Genomic DNA, 21,015 nt, shown 5'->3' on the forward strand with positions numbered 1-21,015 from the left:
TGACTGGAGAAGACAAGCAACAAATGACAACAACTGTTTGACCCCTAATTATGAAAAGAGTCAGATCAGACCACAATCTGGATTTCAAACTAGACCATCTGATAGATATACCTGACCAATGAGAAATTACCCCATGATACCAGCCCCTCGTGGGTTAGTTTATCAAGAAATGACGTTGAAAAATTTAGATTTTTTGCAGAAGAGGCTCCCTGCATTAATGGGCGGCGCCAAGCCCTGAATCCAAGCTTTCAGGAGACACACTGATGGTATGAATTTGGCTTGCGGCGACATGATAAGATTAATCCAGGCATGTTGTTCCTCAATTCACCAATCTGACAAAGTCCTGAGGCGTTCCGTCCTTAATATGGTTGAACCCGATTGGTTGTTTGCTCCTTTCACCATGCGACTGTTTGCTGTGCTCCAGGATCTCTTTCCTTCTTCAGCGTCAGCCGTAGCAAAACTTCCAGACTTGAAACCCACCATGGATCCCGCTGCACACCTCAATGCCTGCCAGACCGCGTTGACGGATAAGACCAGTTCACATCCATCTTGCGACAAGCCGCTTTGTGTGATTTGTAGACATGTGCATCTAGACACACTTTCCATGGAGGTCAGGGAGAAGCTTTCTGAAGACCCTGATCTGCTGGAAGGTAATGACGGTTATTTTAATCAACATGTGACTCACCACGTAAAATTATATGTTCACAGGCAAAACAAATCGGATGAGGGAGTGAAAGGAATGCAGGAACGGCTTCTGAGACTTCAATTATCACAAGTGCGGAAAAAAAAAGAGCAAAGGACACAAAGTTCAAAAAGGGGGTGGCAGATCAACGGATGTGGATGGTTGAGGGACGGCCAGCGAGAGGCAGAGGGGCGTGTCGTGGAAGGGGGAACACCAACGGAGGTCAAGGCGGCTCTCGCCAAGCTCCAAATCAAGGCTGCTTCAGGTGTGACGGTATGGACCATTGGTGGAGACAGTGCAGGTTTCCTTGGCTAGAACAAAGCCAGCACCAGGGCCCTCCTCCCCCGAGGGCAGACAGAGGAAGACAACCTCCACGAAGCAAGGACTTGGGCAGTGTGGCCCTGCACCCTGGCGACAGCAACAACTGAGCAAGCCACACTAGCAGGCAGTCATCAGCCACCTCTATGCAGATGACGATGACTGGGCCAAGGATGGGTTTTGTTGGTCTTCTCACCTGTCTCCACACCACAAAATGACTTCTATTGTTGGACAAACTCTCACCCACCACTTGGTGTTGACTGAAAATCAAACACCTATTCATCGCATGTGGCAAGACCTATGAACAAAGACACAAGCAGCCATCTACATGAACTAAAGGAGGGAGGGAGTGTCTACTTGACGTTCCTGCGGTGAAAACCCTGAATCAACTTGTTCTCCTCCTGCCTCGGCCGACTCTCTCCATCTCACACTGTTGTATGCCTGCAACAATGATTTAATTATTAGGAAGCATTTCAAACAATCAAAGGCGATGAGTGGAAATTGACTAGTCACCAAATTTTTGTGGAGGGACGAGGCATTGCAACGTACACATCACTGACAGATAAGCGATCTCAATTGTTCATGATAGGTGAGTCATTCACACCACACATAACTGGCTGTAGGAGCAGGCTGGTAGGCACGTGAACTGGGACCCATGGTGTGGTAATGCCATTTGGCCAGTGATTGAACACAAAGTGAAATTTCCTTGGTAATGTATTCCCAGAGCACTGAATGTTTTTGTATCCAGGTTGATGATGTGGATCCCGGGTTGTTGGAGCATGTCACACGCTCTCGATTTCACGGCAGGGAGCTCGCGGACCACAAGGACGCCGCTAAGCTTTTGGACAAGTTGCTGGACTCGTTGTGGTCCGGGGGCCCCGCTGACATAAGTTTTTGCCACCCCGTTCTTTCGGTACCATTCAAAGTTACACATCATCATTTTGGCGTGCTCCAATGCAAATGCAAACCTAAGTCGGCAGGTCGCATTACTAACACTCTTTAGGGACTGTGGGAGGTCGGAGTCCTTGAGTTATCGGACTCCTCCGTTAACACTCCCATTCTCCCAGTTTTGAAAGCGGATTGTGTAAATTAACATATGGCATATGACCTTCGGAAAATTAACAAAATTACTGAAAACCCCTTGCATTCTTGTGCCGCTATCAAACATCGCTGTTTGAGCAGGTTGAGCCCGACAATACAATAGTTCACTGTGATTGATTTGGCTAATACATTTTTCTGCCTGCTACTGGCAGAAGAGTACAGACAATATTTTGTTTTTAGATTTAACATTACAATACACACACGTCTCCCAAGGCTGGAGGCTAAGCTCTGGGATTTTCGAAATAAGTTTTTGCGCGAAGTGCAACAAACGGAAGAGGTACCGGAGGGCGCTATTTGATCCAATATGTTGACAACTTATTAATTGGTGAGTTGGCTTAAATCCGTTTAAATCTTACTCCTTTATATCTTACTCGACTTGGTGAATTGGGGTTCAAAGTGTCACAGAACAGGTTACAGTGATGCTGACGACAAGTGCAATTTTTGACATGACTGCGTTGAGATGACGCCAGCGACCATACAGTTGATTGAACAGGCTGTGAATAATTAGAAAAAGAGAGTGCGCGGAGAGCAGCAGGGGAATGTGGAGTCGCCCATGCGGACGCCAGGGCGGCGCTAGCAGGAGACTGGGGCACCACTAGTGCAGGGAGTAAGAGGACTCCAAAGCTGATGAGGGAGGAGGCATCACGGAAGTTGTTTGATGGACATAGGGTGCTTTCCCGGAAGTGGACTGAACCTCGCTGGAAAGGACCGTTTAGGGTTCTGGCTAGAACTTCACATGCCTCCCAATTAGAAACTAAAGGACAAAAGTGTTGCGAATACTCACAGTTGCGCCCGGCCCCAGACTTTGTGCCTGCCAATGGTGAGCTTAAAGGTTGACCGCCCGGACGGGCAGGTCAAGAGAGGGAATGTGACGATGGCGAGAATTGGATCAAAGTCGGACTCGAAAGTGTCTGAACAAAGACGATGACGATGCAAATGTTTAAATATATTGACTATTTGGCTTGCTGGCTTGTGCTTTGTGTGGACTATGTTGGCGTTTGAACATATAGTGTGGGATGACAGAAGTGATGGAGCGAAAGGAGAACGAGTGATGGTGTATCATTCCTGTAATGGAACGGTATGGTATGAAGCAGAGCAAGATGGTGGTAAGACGCTGACACAGACACAACAACTACTGCTAAATCTGAAGTGTAAACAACCGACACAGGTATTTCTACGGTCACTAATAATTGGCTCCTAATGGCTGAACAGGCCGCTAACAATACTAACGCTCCTGATGGCTGAACAGGCCGCTAACAATACTAACGAGAATTATTTGGTATGTTTAGGTGCAAGACCAGTTTTAAAAATCATGGCAGCAACTGCTGTATCCAAAACCTGTCTCTTTGGTTTCCTGTATAACAAGACTCTCCAAGGAGAGTGCAGCCAATTGGACTCAGCCTTTCCACTGACACATATGGAAAAGAATAAGCCCATTTTTGACACCCATGTTGCACAACAAAATTTCACCTGCCTAAAGTTAAACGGCACTGGCCCTGGGATTGGAAATATCCAGAAGTCATGGTGTCATGAAAATGTGTCTTTGCCAGCAGGAATTCCTCTCGCTTGTGCTGATGTTTGGCTGTGGTGTGGAGCGAAAGTGTTGTACGATAGGCTTCCCCCAATGCCTCAGGTAAGTGCGCCCTAGTAACGCTGATCATGCCAATTAGTGTGACAGCATTAGACATGGCCAGAATAAATTGGGAAGGCGTTGGACGGTGGGGAAGAATCCCCTTCCTTGTGAGGAAGAAAAGGGACATGCAAGAATGGTTGAATGAAGGAGACCCCACGTACATAGATCCAATTGGAATTCCAAGAGGGGACCCTGATCGATACAAATTGGCGGATCAAGTGGCGGCAGGATGGGAGAGTATTTTCCCGTTTCTTACAGTAAACAAAAATGTGGACCGGATTAATTATGTCCACTACAATGTCCAACGATTGGCGAACTTCACCACCACAACACTCGAGGCAGCGCATGAGCAATTAGCAGCCACGTCTCTTATGGCATTCCAAAATAGAATGGGTTTAGATATGGTGTTAGCTGAAAGAGGAGGAGTGTGTGGTATTTTTGGGGATCAGTGCTGTACTCTGATTCCCAACAATACGTCTCCTGACGATCGCCTTACTAAGGCATTGGAGGGTCTGCGCACGCTAAGTAACAAAATGAAGGAGCACTCAGGTGTGGACACCAGTTGGTACTCTGACTGGTTAAACGTCTTTGGCAAATACAAAAGCTTGATTGCATCAGTACTGATTTCTATCGCTGTGTTTGCCGCTATTATGGTGTTATGCGGATGTTGCTGTATTCCATGTATCAGATCATTAACTGTTAAGACAATTGAATGCACGTTGGGGCCACTCCCTCCGGGTGGCCAGTACATGATGATCCTCAGAAGGACCCCCAGGAGGCGGAGACAGCTGTGGCCCTCCGGGAGTCCGGGATGTGAGTATGTGAAGGCGGCCTCAGGGACCTGAGGCCATGAGGAGGGAATGAAATTTTCTACTGATTTTCTACTAGAATGAAATTTTTTACTGATTTTTAATTTTCTTCTATTTTTTATTTGTTTACTGCTTTTTAGCTAATGGATATTGATTTTTAGCTCATGTTTAACAATAAAACAAGGTATTCGAGTGATGACCTCAGTTGTCTGAGGTCATGAGAGGGAATAAAGGAACATAAGAGTTTGAGCTTAAAGTAGTTCATTAGATGTTGCTACATCCTGTGTATGAGAGTGTGAAACTGTAAAGTGCTGGGCGTGTGACTGGTGGAACAATACAGAATGTGTGTTGCAAGGGGGTGCAAGAGTGGAATGTTGCAGAACAAGCGGTGGTGGTCGCAAGGAAGATGCAGTGACGAGATAACCCCGAGGCAACTGTTGGAAAACTACAACCAGGAGGAGCAAGCAAGCGATTCCGCAGGGGAAGAAAGACCAATGAGAGCAAGCTAAAGTTAACTGCAGTATACACATAGCCAATAGAATAATGCCAGGATACCTTTATTGCTGTGCCATTTGCATATTGTGTAGTATAACTCATGGCTGGGCAACTCGGATGTGGAGTACGTCTGCTGGTGGCAACAGAGTACGTACAGAGCTGTATTGAGAGGGACCCGAGACCCAGGTGCTGTGTGTTCTCGAGCTGTTACGTCGCACCTAGACTATTGTAACGTTTTGTTTTCTGGGCTTCCCATGTCCTGCGTCAAAAGCCTGCAGTCTGTACAGAATGCAGCAGCGAGACTATTGACAAGGACGAGAAAGTTCGATCATATTACTTCGATTCTAGCTGACCTGCATTGGCTTCCAGTACACATGAGATGTGATTTTAAGGTGCTGTTAATTACTTATAAAATTTTACACGGTTTAGCTCCTTCCTATCTCGTCGACCCAGCATCACCATATGTTCCGTCCCAACAACTTCGGTCACAAAATGCCGGTTTGCTATCGACCCCACGGACTCAAGGGCATTTTCCATTCGCGCGCGAGTACTATGGAATGCCCTACCTATGGAAGTTCGCGCAGGCACCTCAGTAGAAATCTTTAAATCCAGACTAAAAACACATTTATATTCAAAAGCATTTAGTTAATTGAGCCTGTCTGCAGCTTTCTTCTTTTTTTCCTTTTTCCTGCCCCCCTCTTCCTAGGGGGCTAGCTAGATGGTGAGGGTTGACTTGACCGCCTCCATTTGGTCCTGCGCTGATCGACCATTGTGGGTTAAGGGGTCGGCCGTCTGCAGTCCACTTGGGTGGAATGTGGGATGGTTCCTACCCAGTGGCTTTGCCTGCTGTCAAGACATCACTGCACTATATAGCACAATATGTTTTCTGTAATCTATATTGTTTATGTGTATCTATTTGTATTTGGTACATGCAGCATCCACTTCAACCTGTGGGCCTGGAAGGGGGCTCCTCCCACCTGTGGTCCCTTCTGGAGGTTTCTGATTTTCCCCTAATTGGGGTTTTTGAGTTTTTCCTTCCCCTTCTGGGAGCTTTGACAGGGGGTGCTGTTGTGTACCTTACACTGAAAAGATGTCTCTGTATGACTTCTTTTTTCGAAAGAAGTCTGCACATGACCTCTTTTCATCTGTGACACCCTTTGAGACTTTAGAGCTATACAAATACAGTCGGCCCCCGGCTTACGAACAATTCGCCTTACGAGCGTGAATCACGGACATTTTTGTCCCCCACTTACGAACAAACCTTCCGCCTTACGAGCAATCCGACATGCCGGCCGTTGAGTATGTAAAATTGTTTCCCGCTTAGCTGCGTCAACGAAATCAGCAGATGCGTTATCTAATTCATCAGTAGATGCTTGTGGCAGTAGCGTGAACGCTATTGGTCTTACAACGTCACAGTGACTGTCTCACTCACGGTGTCTAAATATACAGTGGTACCTCGGTACTCGACCATAATCCGTTCTGAGGTGGTGGTCGAGCACCGATTTGTTCGAACACCGAAAGCAATTTTCCCATAAGAAATAATGGAAAGTATGTGTGCACAAGTAAATGTGCACAAGCAGTACATGATAAAGATAAATAAAGCATTATAAACCATTTTATATAATTTACTTACGTTTTGGAGAGTGGTTGATGGCATACAGGAATGGATGTGGAGAGGACGGGAGGGAGTTACTCCTTCCATGATGACGCTAGCTAACTGCGACGCGAGGTCGGACACTCGTACACCACGTTCATATTTTGCTATAATTTCCTTCTTCGGTTCAATAGTGGTCCTCATTGTTTTCCTCTTTGCCTTCCCCTTATCACTGTCTTTCTTTGGACCCATTATTAAGGGCTAGAGCAACACGAAAAAGTTTAAATCCGGGAAGAAATACTCGAACAAACGTCTTACTCCGCTGGCGGTCTGCGTTGAACTGGCGCTTACCGCTGGCCGAGAAGGGCCGAGTAGCGCGTTCGGGTCGGCTCGGCTCGGCTCGGCTCGGCTAGTCGAGAACCGAAAATCTGTTCCGAGGTCCGATGCATTACCTACTTGAATTTTTTGGTCGAGCACCGATTTGGTCGAGTATAGAGGCGGTCGAGTACCGAGGTACCACTGTATTACCATTTAAGTGTAGTGTTTGTACAGCTAAAGGGAAAAACAGCTGACATGAAATTAAATGTGCCGATTGCAGGACAAAGAATTGTCATTGGTTTAAATGTGTTTTTTTTTTTTAATTAATTGTCAATACATTCCAACCGTTTAAAAAAAAAGTGCGAATAATTATCAGTCAGTCACGGAGATGCCAATATGCTATTGGTCGATTAAGGTCACCCGGTCTCACTCACGGAGATGCTATTGGCCAGCGTCACACGTCAGTCACAGAAATGCCGATATGCTATTGGCCGAACGCCTTTATCTAGCTTGATGGCACAGGATGGAAGGAAGGAGAGAAAATGAGTGAAAAACGGAAGGGAGGAATGTTGTGAAGACTTTGCAAACTTTATCTGTTAGACATAGCTTCTAAAATTACTTGTAGAGATAAAGGAAGAAGTAAGAGGATGATGTTTTAGCATCTCCGTGACTTACACCTTGACTGAAAGAGTCACTGTGACATTGTAAGACCAATAGCATATCTGCTTCGCCGTGTAGACTTTGCGCGTTGGTCTCTGTTACACTACGCTTCCACCCATTTCAAGTCACGTCATTCCAAAGTTAAAAGTCATTTTTCCTTTGTATTTGCTAATTAATGCAACTGTACAGTAGACTATGTCACTCAATCTCAATATATGTGTATAGTCATGATGTTTATACCTAAGGCTTTTGCGCGTTGCACGCATTCACGAATTAACATGGGTTTGGATTGCCCGTTATACGAACAGTTCGAGATACGAGCGTAGCCGCTGAACGGATTAAGTTCGTTACCCGGGGGCCCACTGTACAATTTGATTGATTGATTGATTGATGGATGTACCCAAGAGTACAAATACTTCTGTTCAACTGTTACAAAAAAGTTAGTGTTCAAAAAAGTGAATATTCAGTTTCAATATTTAATGTCAATTCAACTTTGATATGCATGTTTCAAATTAACCTAAACACATTCTTAAGATAGTTGAAATGAAAATGAAAAAAATGAAAAAATGAAATGAAAAAAAGCAAATGTTAAACGCAGAACGGCTCGCTGAAATTTATTTGAATTAATTGCTGCTATATGTAAAGAACGCCGGCCAAGGTTGGCCCCCCCTACATTTTTAACACACCAAATCTGGCCCACTTTGCAAAACGTTTGGACACCCCTGTTCTAGGCCCTTTTAAAAGGTGTGTCAACTTAAACCACCATCGAGCCGGTTTTTGACACTTGTCATTTTATACCCTATAAACACGTGTGCGTGTGTGTGTGCGCGTGTGTGTATTTCACTAGGTGGTGGTTTTAAATTATTGGAAGTGTCAACGCCTTTCTATTGCACCGTACAAGGACGTTGCAGCCTTATTTAAGTATTGTGGCGGGCACTCGGACCATGTCTCTCACCCAGTAGGGATGTTGCTATGATCCTTTGATGCTTTGAACCTGTTGGCTTTGTCTTTGCTGCTTTGGACTTTGTTGTATCAGTTTTGTGATGGCATGCAAAGAAGTAAAGATCTCCACTAGCACAGCAACGTATGGTTTCTTCGCCTCGCCACACGCTGACGATTTACGACACTTCCTTCTCTTAGCCAATAAAAAAAATAAAGTACCGGCCATATTATAGTACTAATATGAAAACATAGGAACTACATCCGCAAAAGAAATATAATAGTAAGGTAATTTTCACTCCCACCAAATAACTCAACTGGTAACTAAACAGAGTACTAATGATTCCCCCCCCAAAAAACTCTTAACTGTTGACATCTATGAAACATACAGTATCTATAGGAAGGATAGGAAGAGATAAAGATTAAACTGTATAACATGTTGAAACAGCCTCTAGGAGAACCAGTTTTGACACCGGGTGATCCACGATAGAGGGCTATCCAGAACATTGTTCTTTCCCATTGGTCTTAACCCCAAAACAATTCTTTATCTTCCTCACAAGTCCATCTTGGTCAATTACAGTGTCCATTACACATACTAATCTCCATTCACTGTGTGGTGAATCATCTATTTTCTCCATGATGATACTCCAACTTTAAAGTTTCTTAGGGCGTTTGCCATTTCTGCCTTGTTGCGATGTTGGATAGATTATGCCTGGGATCCAAAATCAATTAGCTCTGATCTCATCATGAGCTCTTCGCCTTGGTGTTGCACTTTAGTGCGCAAGTGAGCCTTTATGAGTTGAGTGATAGGATGAATCTCTGAAACTATCACTTCAAAAGAATGCTCACTTGCATTAGAGGCTTTATTTGGAAGTGTGCACGAGGAGCTCTACACTGATTTGAGCATAGTCTGCCTTGAGCAATTCACGGAGGCGTAGCTTTATTTCATCATTGTCATAGACGTCATAGCAACCTTGATGTCTTTGGTAGCTGCTTCACATGCGTCTACAAGTCACTTTGTATCTTTGGAAGGTGTGAGGTGGTCTCTAATTTCAGAGTACAACTTAAGAATGTTATCCCTTCTCGACGTTGTTCATAAGTGAAGCAATTTGACTGTTTTATAATGTAAATTCTAAACTTTTAATTGTTCGCGTGTCATGCGCACTTCCTTCTTCCATTCATCATAAACTTAGTAAAGCCATTTTAACATTCTCTGGGCTTCTTCCTCCTGATACAATAGCATCTTTTCTGTGGGCCTCCTTTAACGAACCAAGCTTGGTTCTTCTTTCTCATCGACTTTGAGATCCTCCATGTGCTCAGTTTCCTCTTCATAGACCTTCATGTTGAAGACAGGCCGATGCAGTAAACCATTCAATGCCAGCTGTCTTTAGTTGGCGCTGTGAAGCTGGCACCTTGCTTTAGTGGATCCGACTGAGACCTCAATACTGAGCGTGGGTTAACTTTAATTCAGCTTGGGTCGAGCTCTTACTGTAGCGTTCCCAGTTGAAATAACATTCATCTCTTTAACTGATGGTTCACCGTTTTTGTGACGTTCCTTCTGTGTCTCCACATCACTCTCTCTATCATTTCAGAGGCAGGTGTTTCCCTGATGGGGAGTCCACCAGCCGTGCACCTGAGTGCCATCAGCCATCTCCTGGTTATTTAAACGTGGCTGGAGCTGGAGGAGTCCGTTGTAGTAAACTGCTGAATCTCTGTACTGTCCGGTTACTAATGTTCCCTATGTGCTTTTGCATCCTGTGTTGTATTTCTGTTGCTACTTTGAAAGTGTGTATTTGTGCTCGGATCAGGTTTTTGCTGTTACCTTCGGTTCCTACGGCTTCCTTCTGCTGGCTGCATTCTGGTTTGAAGTTTATCCACTACATAGTGTTTTCCATGTCTCTTTTATTTGGACCATGACAGCTGTCTTCATTCTGTGACTTTGAGTTGATACTTTGCCAGTTTTTGTGTTGTGCTTTTTCACACGCTGCGTGCTCCTTTTGTTTAATAAATTATTTTATTGGACTTTTTCTGGTTTGTGTCCGGTCTGTTGGGGTCCAACTGTCTAGTTTTTGGTGCTGCAATGTAGCAGTTTTTATTTTTCCCTCCTTGTGTGATACATACAAATACAAAATGAATAGTAAATGTCCTCAATATTATACAAAAAGAAAAAAAAAACACTGATTCAACTAACAATATTAAACCTTACATTATAGCAGGGGTGGCCGAGTTCGGTCCTCAAGAGCCACAATCCAGCTTGTTTTCAGTGTCCCTTCAACTAACACATCTGAGTCAAATGATTAGCTCATCAGCATGCTTTGCAAAATCTTAATGACGACGCAAATTTAGGTCAGGTGAGTTGGTTGAAGAGATACATTGAAAACAGGCTGGATTGTGGCCCTTGAAGACCAAACTTGGCCACCCATGCGCTATTGCAGCGGTCCTCAAACCGCGGTCCGCGGACCGGTACCGATCCGTAGAACAACTGGTACCGGGCCGTGTGGGCTGCACCCGAAATAATGTTTTGGAGATGATTTAGTTTAATGGTAAAAACGCGGCGAACGCTGGTCAACGGAGTTCGCGTGACTGGGCGCGAATGCACGTCGGGCGATGCGATGGACGTGAATGGTGCGACGCAAATGGCCCTGCGCAGTCACGAGAAGCGAAATTTTGCCTTTCGAGTTAAGTTTTTTTTTTTTTTTTGTATACTTTTTCCGCGTTTCGCGTCGCCACAGCCAATCAACTCCGGGAACATTCAACTGCTCACACAGGGGGCAGGAATGAATCATGGCAGACGCTTTGCGTTCACCAGGAGCGATCCAACATGGCCTGCTGAGCTTTCAATACAAAACCCAGCCAAGCAAGAGCACTCACCTGGCTTGTAGAAAGGCTGAAACGAGAACTTTGGACAACTGGTATGTGCAGCGTTTGCTTCACTTTACAGCTGTTGAACCGTAGTTACTGTGCAAAGCTAACGATAGCGCAGCATTGTCAGAACAATATTTAGCACGGTCTCGGCCACTTGATTGCGACATTGAAAGTTTTATTTTTTATTTTATTTGTTATTTATCTTTTTTTTTTTTAATCCACCAGCTAAATGTTTAATTTCAATTTTTTGCCCAAGTGCTAAATTTAGTCTTTATTTAAGCATCTACATCATTCATATTGGTGAGTTGCTTTTATTGTCCTTTAGATTACGATGAAAACTGAGCTTGCTTGCTGCTGCTATCCGCCGAAACTCAACAAGTTTCTTGCGTCTTGAGTCTGACATATGTCACTCTGTCAGAGAAATCTCTAAAAGAAGACTAGGACAAGCCTAGCTGCTAAGCAGCAAAAAGAGTGACTAAGACCAGCCAAAGTTGACTTTTCTATGCCATGGATAGGGAAAAAGCATGGGCAAATGAACTTGTACGTTCTCCAACGCTAATTCAACGCCCAAGCGCCCCTGCCTGGTTTTTATTAATTCAGCAAAGCATTGCACATTACAAGACATAACAAAAAGAGCCAGTCGGGCTCCACCAACAGCTGGGCCAAGGTCCCAGCTCACACTTACCTGCGTCAACAGCTTTATCTAAGGACTGGGGCGAGATGAACTCGGACTGCACACATGGATAGCAATGCACACTATTCTAGACAAGAAATAAGCACATAATGATTACAACCTAATATATGATTTCCTTTACACACTCCAATATTTTAATTGGCTGATTTCGACCTTACAGCCACAATTACTGGGCCCTATTGTCTACTGAGAGCAGTTAAAGACAGGGCGCACTATTATTTTGGTGGCTCGTCACTGAAACGCTCACCGGCCGATCCTACTCGAGTCAAAGTTAGAGAAATTGTCTTTGGCAAAGCCTTTGGATTATGCAAAATGTTTACAATGAAATTGCCTTGGAAACATAATTGGAAGTCATAATCATGGATATTATTATTCACGATAAAATATTACTGTATTTTCAGGACTATAAGCCGCACCGGTATATAAGCCGCAGCAGCAAAAATTGACCAAAAAACATCTTTTGCCACGAAAAAGCCGCACTGGACCGTAAGCTGCCGCAGCAAAAATTGACCAAAAAACATCTTTTGCCACGAAAAAGCCGCACTGGACCGTAAGCTGCCGCGTTCAGATGGAGCGCGAAGAGCGATGGTTTTGTATTGTAGTCATTGTAGTTCGCGTGACGGGTGCAATGACGAGTCAAGGTGGATGTGATAGAGCGTCGCGCGGCGCGTAATCCCACGTGATGCGAGAAGTTAAAAAAATTTAACTTTTGTCACATGTCGCGTCGCACTGACAGTACAGTATTTAGCATGGTATTGGCCACTTGATTGCGACACTGAAACTTTTTTTTTTGGCAGACAAGTATTGCTATAAAACAAGGGACACGCAGTGTAAAAAAATAATAATAAAGGTGCTGTCGAAGAAAATATTGGCTTTGCCATATCCCGGAAAAGTGAAAGTTCTCAGCAATGCTCTCCTTTCCGGTAAAGTGCACAGCAAGCGTGATACTGTTGCGTGAAAAGTGAACTTCATCTTGGCCTCGCGACAAAACGCCTCACGTAGAGCGTAAACGACGCGCTCCATCTTAATGCAGCATAAGCCGCAGGTCATAACATCAGATATTTATGCAAAAAGATGGTATACGAAAGTTTTTTTTTTTTATATTTAATTTTTTAAATCATCTACCAACTGCAACATCCTCTCTTTAACAGCATTCTGTCTCCCTTTGTTTAATTGATTAATTCAGTGATCATTGTACACACTGCACATAAATTATATATTCAATCATAATATTATAAATACGATCATATATATTATATGCTGTATATCAAACACAAACTTTTATACAAGATCTTTATGCCGCCCTAACTCCGAAGCGTCGAGTTTTTCGCCAGCTAGACGGCTGGAAAACGACGTTTCAAACAACCAGACTGTCTTTCCTTTTGCTCTGCTTTATTTGAACAATGGCCATTGATCATTGCTCTCTTTAGGTCGTCGTAAAACTAGAAAAATAAAACACGTAATCAGCTGATGATAAATAGCACCTCTCGAGCTAACAAGTTGCACAACGAAAAAATACTCCTTATTTCCAATGTCTCTAACGATAAACAAAACGGATGAACAGTGTGATGATTTTGACAACTTGTGTACTTACGACAATTTTCGTCCAAGGCAAAACAAAATAAGATCAGCAATCCTCGAACATTTACCTGTCGTCTCTTCTGTGCTGCCACATCGATGTCACGTCTACTGAGAAAAACAATTATTTCGAAGTAACCAGAAGAGGGTGCTCTAATTCTATGTACAAATCTTAAACAACAAAGATGGTACTGCATTTTAAAGAGCTGAATAATTTTATTCAATTTAGACATTTTTTTAAATACTTTTAATATATTTTAAAAAAGCCATTGATTCACGTCTTTGCAGTTCTCTTTCATAGCTGTTTCATATGTGTATCCTTGAGCAGATACATTTGCTTGACTGGTGGGGGAAAAAAAAGCAGACAAGCTGCACTGGACTATAAACTGCAGGGCTCAAATCATGAGGAAAAAGTCGCGGCGTATAGTCCGAAAAATACGATATTTATAGATGATTTCTATAAAGAGAAGACAATTATTTTGAGCCTGCTTAGTGCTCCACCAGCGACCACTAGTGGGGCCAGGCCTCACTGCCCCCAAGTGCAGAGACGCCACTGCTCCTATGTAAATGAAGATGTACATATTCAGAAACACGCATTTTCAAGCGCAAATCCACATCAGTACATTTAAAAGAACATTTTAATCAAGAATGAAAGACATTTATTTTCATTTACAGAGCCAGGGAAAAATAAACCTTGCTTTGAAAATTTCTATTGTAACGTACGAAGAAGTGGCACTAAAAGAAGCAAGAGATCTTTTGTATTAACAAGTACTTGTTTGTGGTTTAATTATGTATATATTAAGCAATCTGTACATATACTTGTAATATAAAATACAACAAACACAAGAAAGTAGAAGATCACAAATCAAATAGGAAAAAGGTTTTTCACCAGTCTGGGTACTTGTGTGTATTTTCAGATGTCCCTTTCTATTAAATATTTTACCACAAACAGGACAGGGAAAAGGTTAAACACCTGTGTGGGTTCTAGTGTGTCGTGTTAAGTTTTGTCTTGTAGAACATCTGTGACCGCAAATGGAACAGGCAAAAGGTTTATCACCAGTGTGGGTTCTTGTGTGTGTTATCATGCTGGCCTGTTGAGAAAAACTTTCACCACAAATGGAACAGGCAAAAGGTTTCTCACCAGTATGCGTTCTCATGTGTGCTATCATGGTCGTCTTGTGAGAAAATCTTTGACCACAAATCAAACAGGCAAAAGGTTTTTCACCAGTGTGGGTTCTTGTGTGTCTTATCATGCTTGCCTTTTGAGAAAATCTTTGACCACAAATGGAACATGCAAAAGGTTTCTCACCTGTGTGGGTTCTTGTGTGTTTCATCATGCTCGCATTTTGAGAAAATCTTTGACCACAAATAGAACATACAAAAGGTTTCTCACCATTGTGGGTTCTCATGTGTTCTATCATATTCTTCTTGGTAGAAAATGTTTTACCACAATCTGAACAGGCAAAAGGTTTTTCACCAGTGTGACTTCTTATGTGTTTTGTCATGCTCGCCTTTTGAGAAAATCTTTGACCACAAATGGAACAAACAAAAGGTTTGTCTCCAGTGTGGCTTCTTGTGTGTGCTATCAAGTTTCCCTTATTAGAACATCTTTGACCACAAACAGAACAGTGAAAGGTTTTCTCATCAGTGTGGACCACCACATGGCTTTTCAAAAGGGACATGCAGCCAAATGTTTTTCCGCACTGAGAACATTTCCAAAGGTTTCTTTTTGTCATATCACCTTCCCACTCTTCATCATCATCATCATCAGACTGTGACGTTGTGCCTTCGGAGATTGGCGCAAACCAGCCGCTTACTTGCTCGCCATCAATATCTCTTGTCATGTGTTGACGGGAGCTGCTGCTTGGAGGCTCCGCCCCTTTCTCCTCTTCTTGGTCTTCTGTCTTCACAGGGACGCCAGTGAATGGCAACTCTGTGAAATTTCCCTCCTCTTTAATGCGTGGTGCTAGCTGCTGCTGTCCTTTGATGTTCGGGCGCTGCAGCAGCTCCTCCTCTTTGCCACTAGGAGGCTCCCACTCCTCTTTCACCTCTGGCTCCTGCCGCTTGGAGCAGACATATTTATCATTCACGTCTGTGGGACATAAGACATACTATTTAACTGTTAAAATATAATGTCAGTTAATTTGATACAATGTTATTATTTGTCAAGTTTATTTTCTAAAAATGATAATTTAGGTAAAATTGTTATTCAATTTTTGTTAACGTAATTGTGATATTGTTTTCTCAATACTACGGTGTATTTCATTCGTTGCCCTTGGGACATTTTGGCTGACGTTCTGTTTGATTGCACATGCAAACGTGACGTCGTGAAGAAAAAGATAAGAAAGTGCTGGTTGATTCGAAGCTTCTCGTTTTGATCAGCCTATAATTCTTTGAAAGTGACATTTTTTGGACTGTATTTGGACTTCATTCCCCTCAGGATTGGAAAGCAACCATCGAGTTTGACGGTGACAAATTATTAAACGTCAGCTGTATATGAAACACGTGTGGTGTGGTTGATCAAGTAGCGAGAGTTACACACTATATTAGGTCAGTATGCAGTGATTTTGCTTTTATGTTCTTTATATTTATAGTTAGAAATTTGTCATAGAGAATCACTATTACGAAGCCAGAAACAAGGCCAAGTTTTGTAAATCTGAAATCTGATGGGTTCAAAACAGCCTTTGCTACTCGTGTGTCCTGAACGAAGGTGAAATGGAAGAAAAAATAGAAAAGATTTACCGGGCTCCATCAAGTCATCTCCGGGGATACGCTCATACTAAAGCAGAAACTTGCATACGAAACAAATATAACAGGCACGAAGCTGAGGTTGGCTTCACGGCATGCTCCTGAGAATCAAGCCTTTCATTCCGTCTTAAAAGCCCGCAAATGTACTTTCTTGCCATTAGATGGCGTTGTTTACCACATGTTTGCATGTAGAAGCGTACGTTTTTCTCGTTCTTGTGTTGTGTAATTTGCGGGCTTTTAAGGTGGAATGAAAGGTTTGATTGACCTTGAAGTCACACAAAATGGCATTACTCCATTCTCACTTTGGGTGATGCTGGCCATCTTTGAGAGCCTCCCATCAGGATCAGAGTAAAATGGCGTTGAGTTTCTCAACTGATTCTTAACCTACAGATTGCCTGCTGTCCAATGAGACCCATTTTGGAAAATCCGATTGGAAAAAATAGAAAAAATTGACTTTGAAAAAACACACGACGACATTTTAACTTCATAAAAAAAGTTATCACCAATAATTTATGTATTTACGTGATGGGACATGGACAGGGGATGGGAGGGAGCAGACTGCCGTGGAAGTCAAATTGTTGTTTACCTACTGTTTCCAACTTCACTTTGCTTCTCTCGAACATTTTCATTCGACGTTCACCGCCCTTTGCATGCGGGTTCGCAAAATAAGAACGAAACAAGACGCACTAGAGGCAGATGTTTTTTCGCGGCGGTTTTCTTGCATCTATACAATTTTGTGCTAGGCAAAACCGGAGTTTACATGGTAGACTGACGCACGTTTCTGCGTCACTTCTGGTTGGTTTATAGACGCATTTCCGGTAAAGAGAGCTCCCAATTGGAGAGGTGGTCTACATCCTGCAGTCAGACCCATTAGCCTCAACGCGCTACGGTGCTTTTAAAAAACTTTTGGAACACCCAAGTGGATAATGAAAAGGTGAAGAAAAATCGGGATATTGAAAAGACTGATCGATTGTGACCGCCGTTTGTTTTGGTGAGTTGCAAGCCTTTTCTTTATTTATTGTTTCATTGTTAATATGTTTGTGTTATTTTATTTCGTTCATATTCAATTTATAGTAAAGAAATAAAATGATGATCTTCTTATATTAAACTACGATGTGTAATTCAGACTTAATAAAATTTCGTGGATATTTATTTTAAATTATTTTTTAAAGTTTTGACAGCATCACATATAATGACGCAATAGGCCTACGTATCACGCTGTATCACAATCTATTGCAAGACAATTTTAAGACCCTTATATATATATATATATATATATATATATATATATATATATATATATATATATATATATATATATATATATATATATATATATATGCAAATGGTGCGTGCTTGTACGTATTGTTCTGCCCCCTTGTTTGCTACGTTTCGTTTGGGGAAACTTCGTTCTTACGCCATCTTTTATTTTGTTAAGAGCTCTTGTTGTCGCGGCAGCCATTTTTCCCAACAGCTGTGGGAGCGTACACACGCACATTCATTACACATGCCAAATGTTGTGAACTCCGTGTTGTTTGCGCCTTCGAGGGCATCGCCTGTGAGTAGTGATGCGTCAGGTAACACCGATGCGCCGATGCGTGCTCCGAGCTCAGGGAACAGGGAACAACCCCGGCGTCGGTGAGCCTATCGAGTCAAATCAATCACGTGACCAACACATGACCTCAGTGAACTGAGTCGACACAGCAACAACTCACCGAACTGTGTTTATAAGAAGTGCAACGCGACGCAACCTCCGAAACGAGCCAAATCACATGGTTGCTTCACTGCCTTGTGAGCGCGTTATCACTCCCAACATTCCCATAATTCATACATTTTTTCCATAATTCCATATTTTTCGAACCAATGCAACATTCATTCCCACTCGTTGTCACACTCCCATTCGTTGTCAATTAGAATTTTATCTGTGTCGTTCCAAATGGGAGACAGTCGTTGTCAAGTGGAATTTTATCTGCATTTCATTTACAGGCTGCTTGGTACGGTGGTTAAAGTACCAGACCAACGTGAAAAGGGTGCGCTGTTCCAGCGTTGACAGTGTTCACACTCTCATCACTTCTTAGATGAACAATTGTTTATCTATTTTAATACTTCAAATATATTATTCTCCATATTCACATGAGGACTTCACGTCTTTTTCTTATTGCAAATATTAATCCTTTTCCCACAAATCCTCATTTTCTATTCCTAAAACTCCCATTGACTTACATTGGGCCAATTAACGTTTAACTGTAAACATTTACCTAAAAACAGTATATCAAATTTGACATAAGCTTATTCATTATATTTAATACTTTATAAGTATCTTGTCATAATTCCTAATTTATTAGGTCTAGTGACACACCTGGTATACACTAGGTCAGTTCAGTTTGCCAAGTGAGTTGCCTGCAGGGACTTTTAACCTCCAGCAGGTTTTTGATGACACAATATCAACACAAAGTTCAGTGTGTAGTGTCAGTGAAGTCACTCGCGTGGTGAAAAAAATACACCAAAAACCAAGGAAAAACCTATTGTAATTAATCAAATACAGTGAAACCTCGAGATGCGGTCGCTTCTGTACTTTTTTCCTCCTTCATATTGAAGTGTATTTTGGGATGTTCATTTACTTTTCTTGATTTCATATTTTGCTAAAGTCTCATTGTAGTAGTTTTTGTTATTGTAACGTCTAAGTCGGTTAACAGAGACAAAGGCATTCTGTGACACACCTGGGGTTAGTGTTGTCACATTTATACATGAGTGAAGTATAATTTCGAAATAATTACAAATGTCCTTTATTTTCGTTATTCACACTGCCGTTATATTTATATTGGATTAGAGCAGTGTTTCTCAACTATATTTTACCAGCCCCCCCCTAGAAAAGAGAAAACTTTTTGCCCCCCCAGTTTGTTTGGGGGGGCACTTCTCAGAAAAAACCTGGGAAGGCGGCAGCTCACATCGTCCTCCTTTACGTGTCATTTCTGCATAAACAGGTCAGTGAATGGTAGATAGCTAATGACCAGGGACGTGCGGTCAGGGGAGGCAGGTGAGGCCTCACCTCTAATCATGACAAGAAAAAAAATAAATAATTATAACATTACATTTATATTATTTGTCCACTGATTTTCATTTATGACTAATTTCAAACATTTTTTGTATCGTTAAAATCACTGAATTTGCCTATATCCTGTTCAAATATAGGGATGAAACGAGAGGCGCGGCAGCAAAGAGTCAAGCCCACCTCTGAATGCGCAATCATCACAAACTGGGTTGATACGTGCAACTGGCGCGTGCTGCATGCTGTATATCTGCATGTCGCCAATATAATGTTTGCAGACACGTTTTTTTTTACCTGATTTTCCACAGTCTGGCTAATGTCTTTAACCTTTAAAGTTTAATGTTTGTTGACATATTTAGTTTTGCAGATGGAAAATAAAACCGCAGTGAAAAGGCACAGGGTGAGGCAGATAGTGTGTGTGTGTGTGTATATATATATATATATATATATATATATATATATATATATATATATATATATATATATATATATATATATATACACACACACATACAGTCGGCCCCCGGTTTACGAACACCCTCTTTTACGAACATTTCGACTTACGAGCGTGGACGGCGGAGTTTTTTGTCCCCCACTTACACACAAACCTTCCGTCATACGAGCAGTACGACATGCCGGCCATTGTATAAGTAGATTTATTTTCGCTTTGCTACGTCAACCGAATCAGAAATTGACGCTCTTTACGGCCACGTTGAACGCTATTGCTCGTAATATGTCACAGTCACTGTCTCAGTCATGGTGTCAGTCCCGGTCTCACTCACGGAGATGCTATTGGCCGGCGTCACGTCAATCACAGAAATGCCGATATGCTATTGACCGAACGCCTTTATCTAGCTTGATGGCACAGCTGGTCGGGATGGAAGGAAGGAGAGAAAAATGAGTGAAAAACGGAAGGAAGGAATGTTGTGAAGACTTTGCAAACTTTATCTGTTAGACATGGCTTCTAAAATTGCAAGTGGCGATAAAGGAAGAAGAGGATGTAAGAGGATGATAACAATAGAAACGAAGCAGGAGATAATAAAAAAAAAAAAAAATACGAAGGAGCCACACGCATGGCTCGTGAGTATGGCCGTAACCGCTTGCCAGGGGACGGACCTCGATCGACAACAAAATGGAGAGGCTTCTTCTATTATGGATTAAAGAGAAGGAAATCGCCGGAAATCACCGGTGAAATGTTCTAGTTTGAGAAAAGTTCCTGTTTAAGAAAATAAATAAATAAATTCTACGTGTTGGTCTCTGCTCCCCTCCGCCTCCACCCAGCTCAAGTCACGTCGCCCCAAAGGTAAATGTCATTTTTCCTTTGTATATGTTATTTAACTGTACAGTAGATTATGTTACTCATTTTTAATATGTGTATAAAGTTGTGATGTTTTTACCTAAGGTTTTTGTACACGTTGCACGCATTCACTAATTAACATAGGTTTGGATTGCCCGTCATACGAGCAGTTCAAGTTACGAGCGTAGCCGCTGAACGGATTACGTTCATAACACGGGGGCGCACATACATACAC

The 21,015-nt window shown here is 42.4% G+C and overlaps 1 protein-coding gene, 1 long non-coding RNA gene and 1 pseudogene across 4 annotated transcripts in view; 2 read left to right on the plus strand and 1 right to left on the minus strand.

Moving 5' to 3' along the window:
• LOC148425202 (uncharacterized) overlaps positions 1-10,498 on the plus strand; it is a 102,713-nt gene extending 92,215 nt beyond the window's left edge. The window contains exon 4 of the mRNA XM_088413414.1: positions 10,142-10,498. Within this exon, the coding sequence (XP_088269540.1) occupies positions 10,142-10,466 (325 nt within the window). The 3' untranslated portion in view covers positions 10,467-10,498. The remainder of the gene's footprint in view (positions 1-10,141) is intronic.
• Positions 10,499-14,306: 3,808 nt separating this feature from the next.
• Positions 14,307-17,213, minus strand: LOC148425203 (uncharacterized; annotated as a pseudogene). The gene is made up of 2 exons (XR_015865393.1): positions 16,737-17,213; positions 14,307-15,797 (listed from the first exon to the last, which is right to left on the minus strand). The product of XR_015865393.1 is annotated as an uncharacterized LOC148425203 (transcript).
• Positions 17,214-17,267: 54 nt separating this feature from the next.
• LOC148425204 (uncharacterized) overlaps positions 17,268-21,015 on the plus strand; it is a 29,250-nt gene continuing 25,502 nt past the window's right edge. For both annotated transcript variants that reach the window (XR_015865409.1, XR_015865408.1), the window contains exon 1: positions 17,268-17,425. This is a non-coding gene — a long non-coding RNA (uncharacterized LOC148425204). The remainder of the gene's footprint in view (positions 17,426-21,015) is intronic.

This window comes from Hippichthys cyanospilos, chromosome 4 (assembly GCF_059441005.1).
Source record: "Hippichthys cyanospilos isolate Australia breed blue-spotted pipefish chromosome 4, RoL_Hcya_1.0, whole genome shotgun sequence".
In the NCBI taxonomy this organism is placed as follows: domain Eukaryota; kingdom Metazoa; phylum Chordata; class Actinopteri; order Syngnathiformes; family Syngnathidae; genus Hippichthys; species Hippichthys cyanospilos.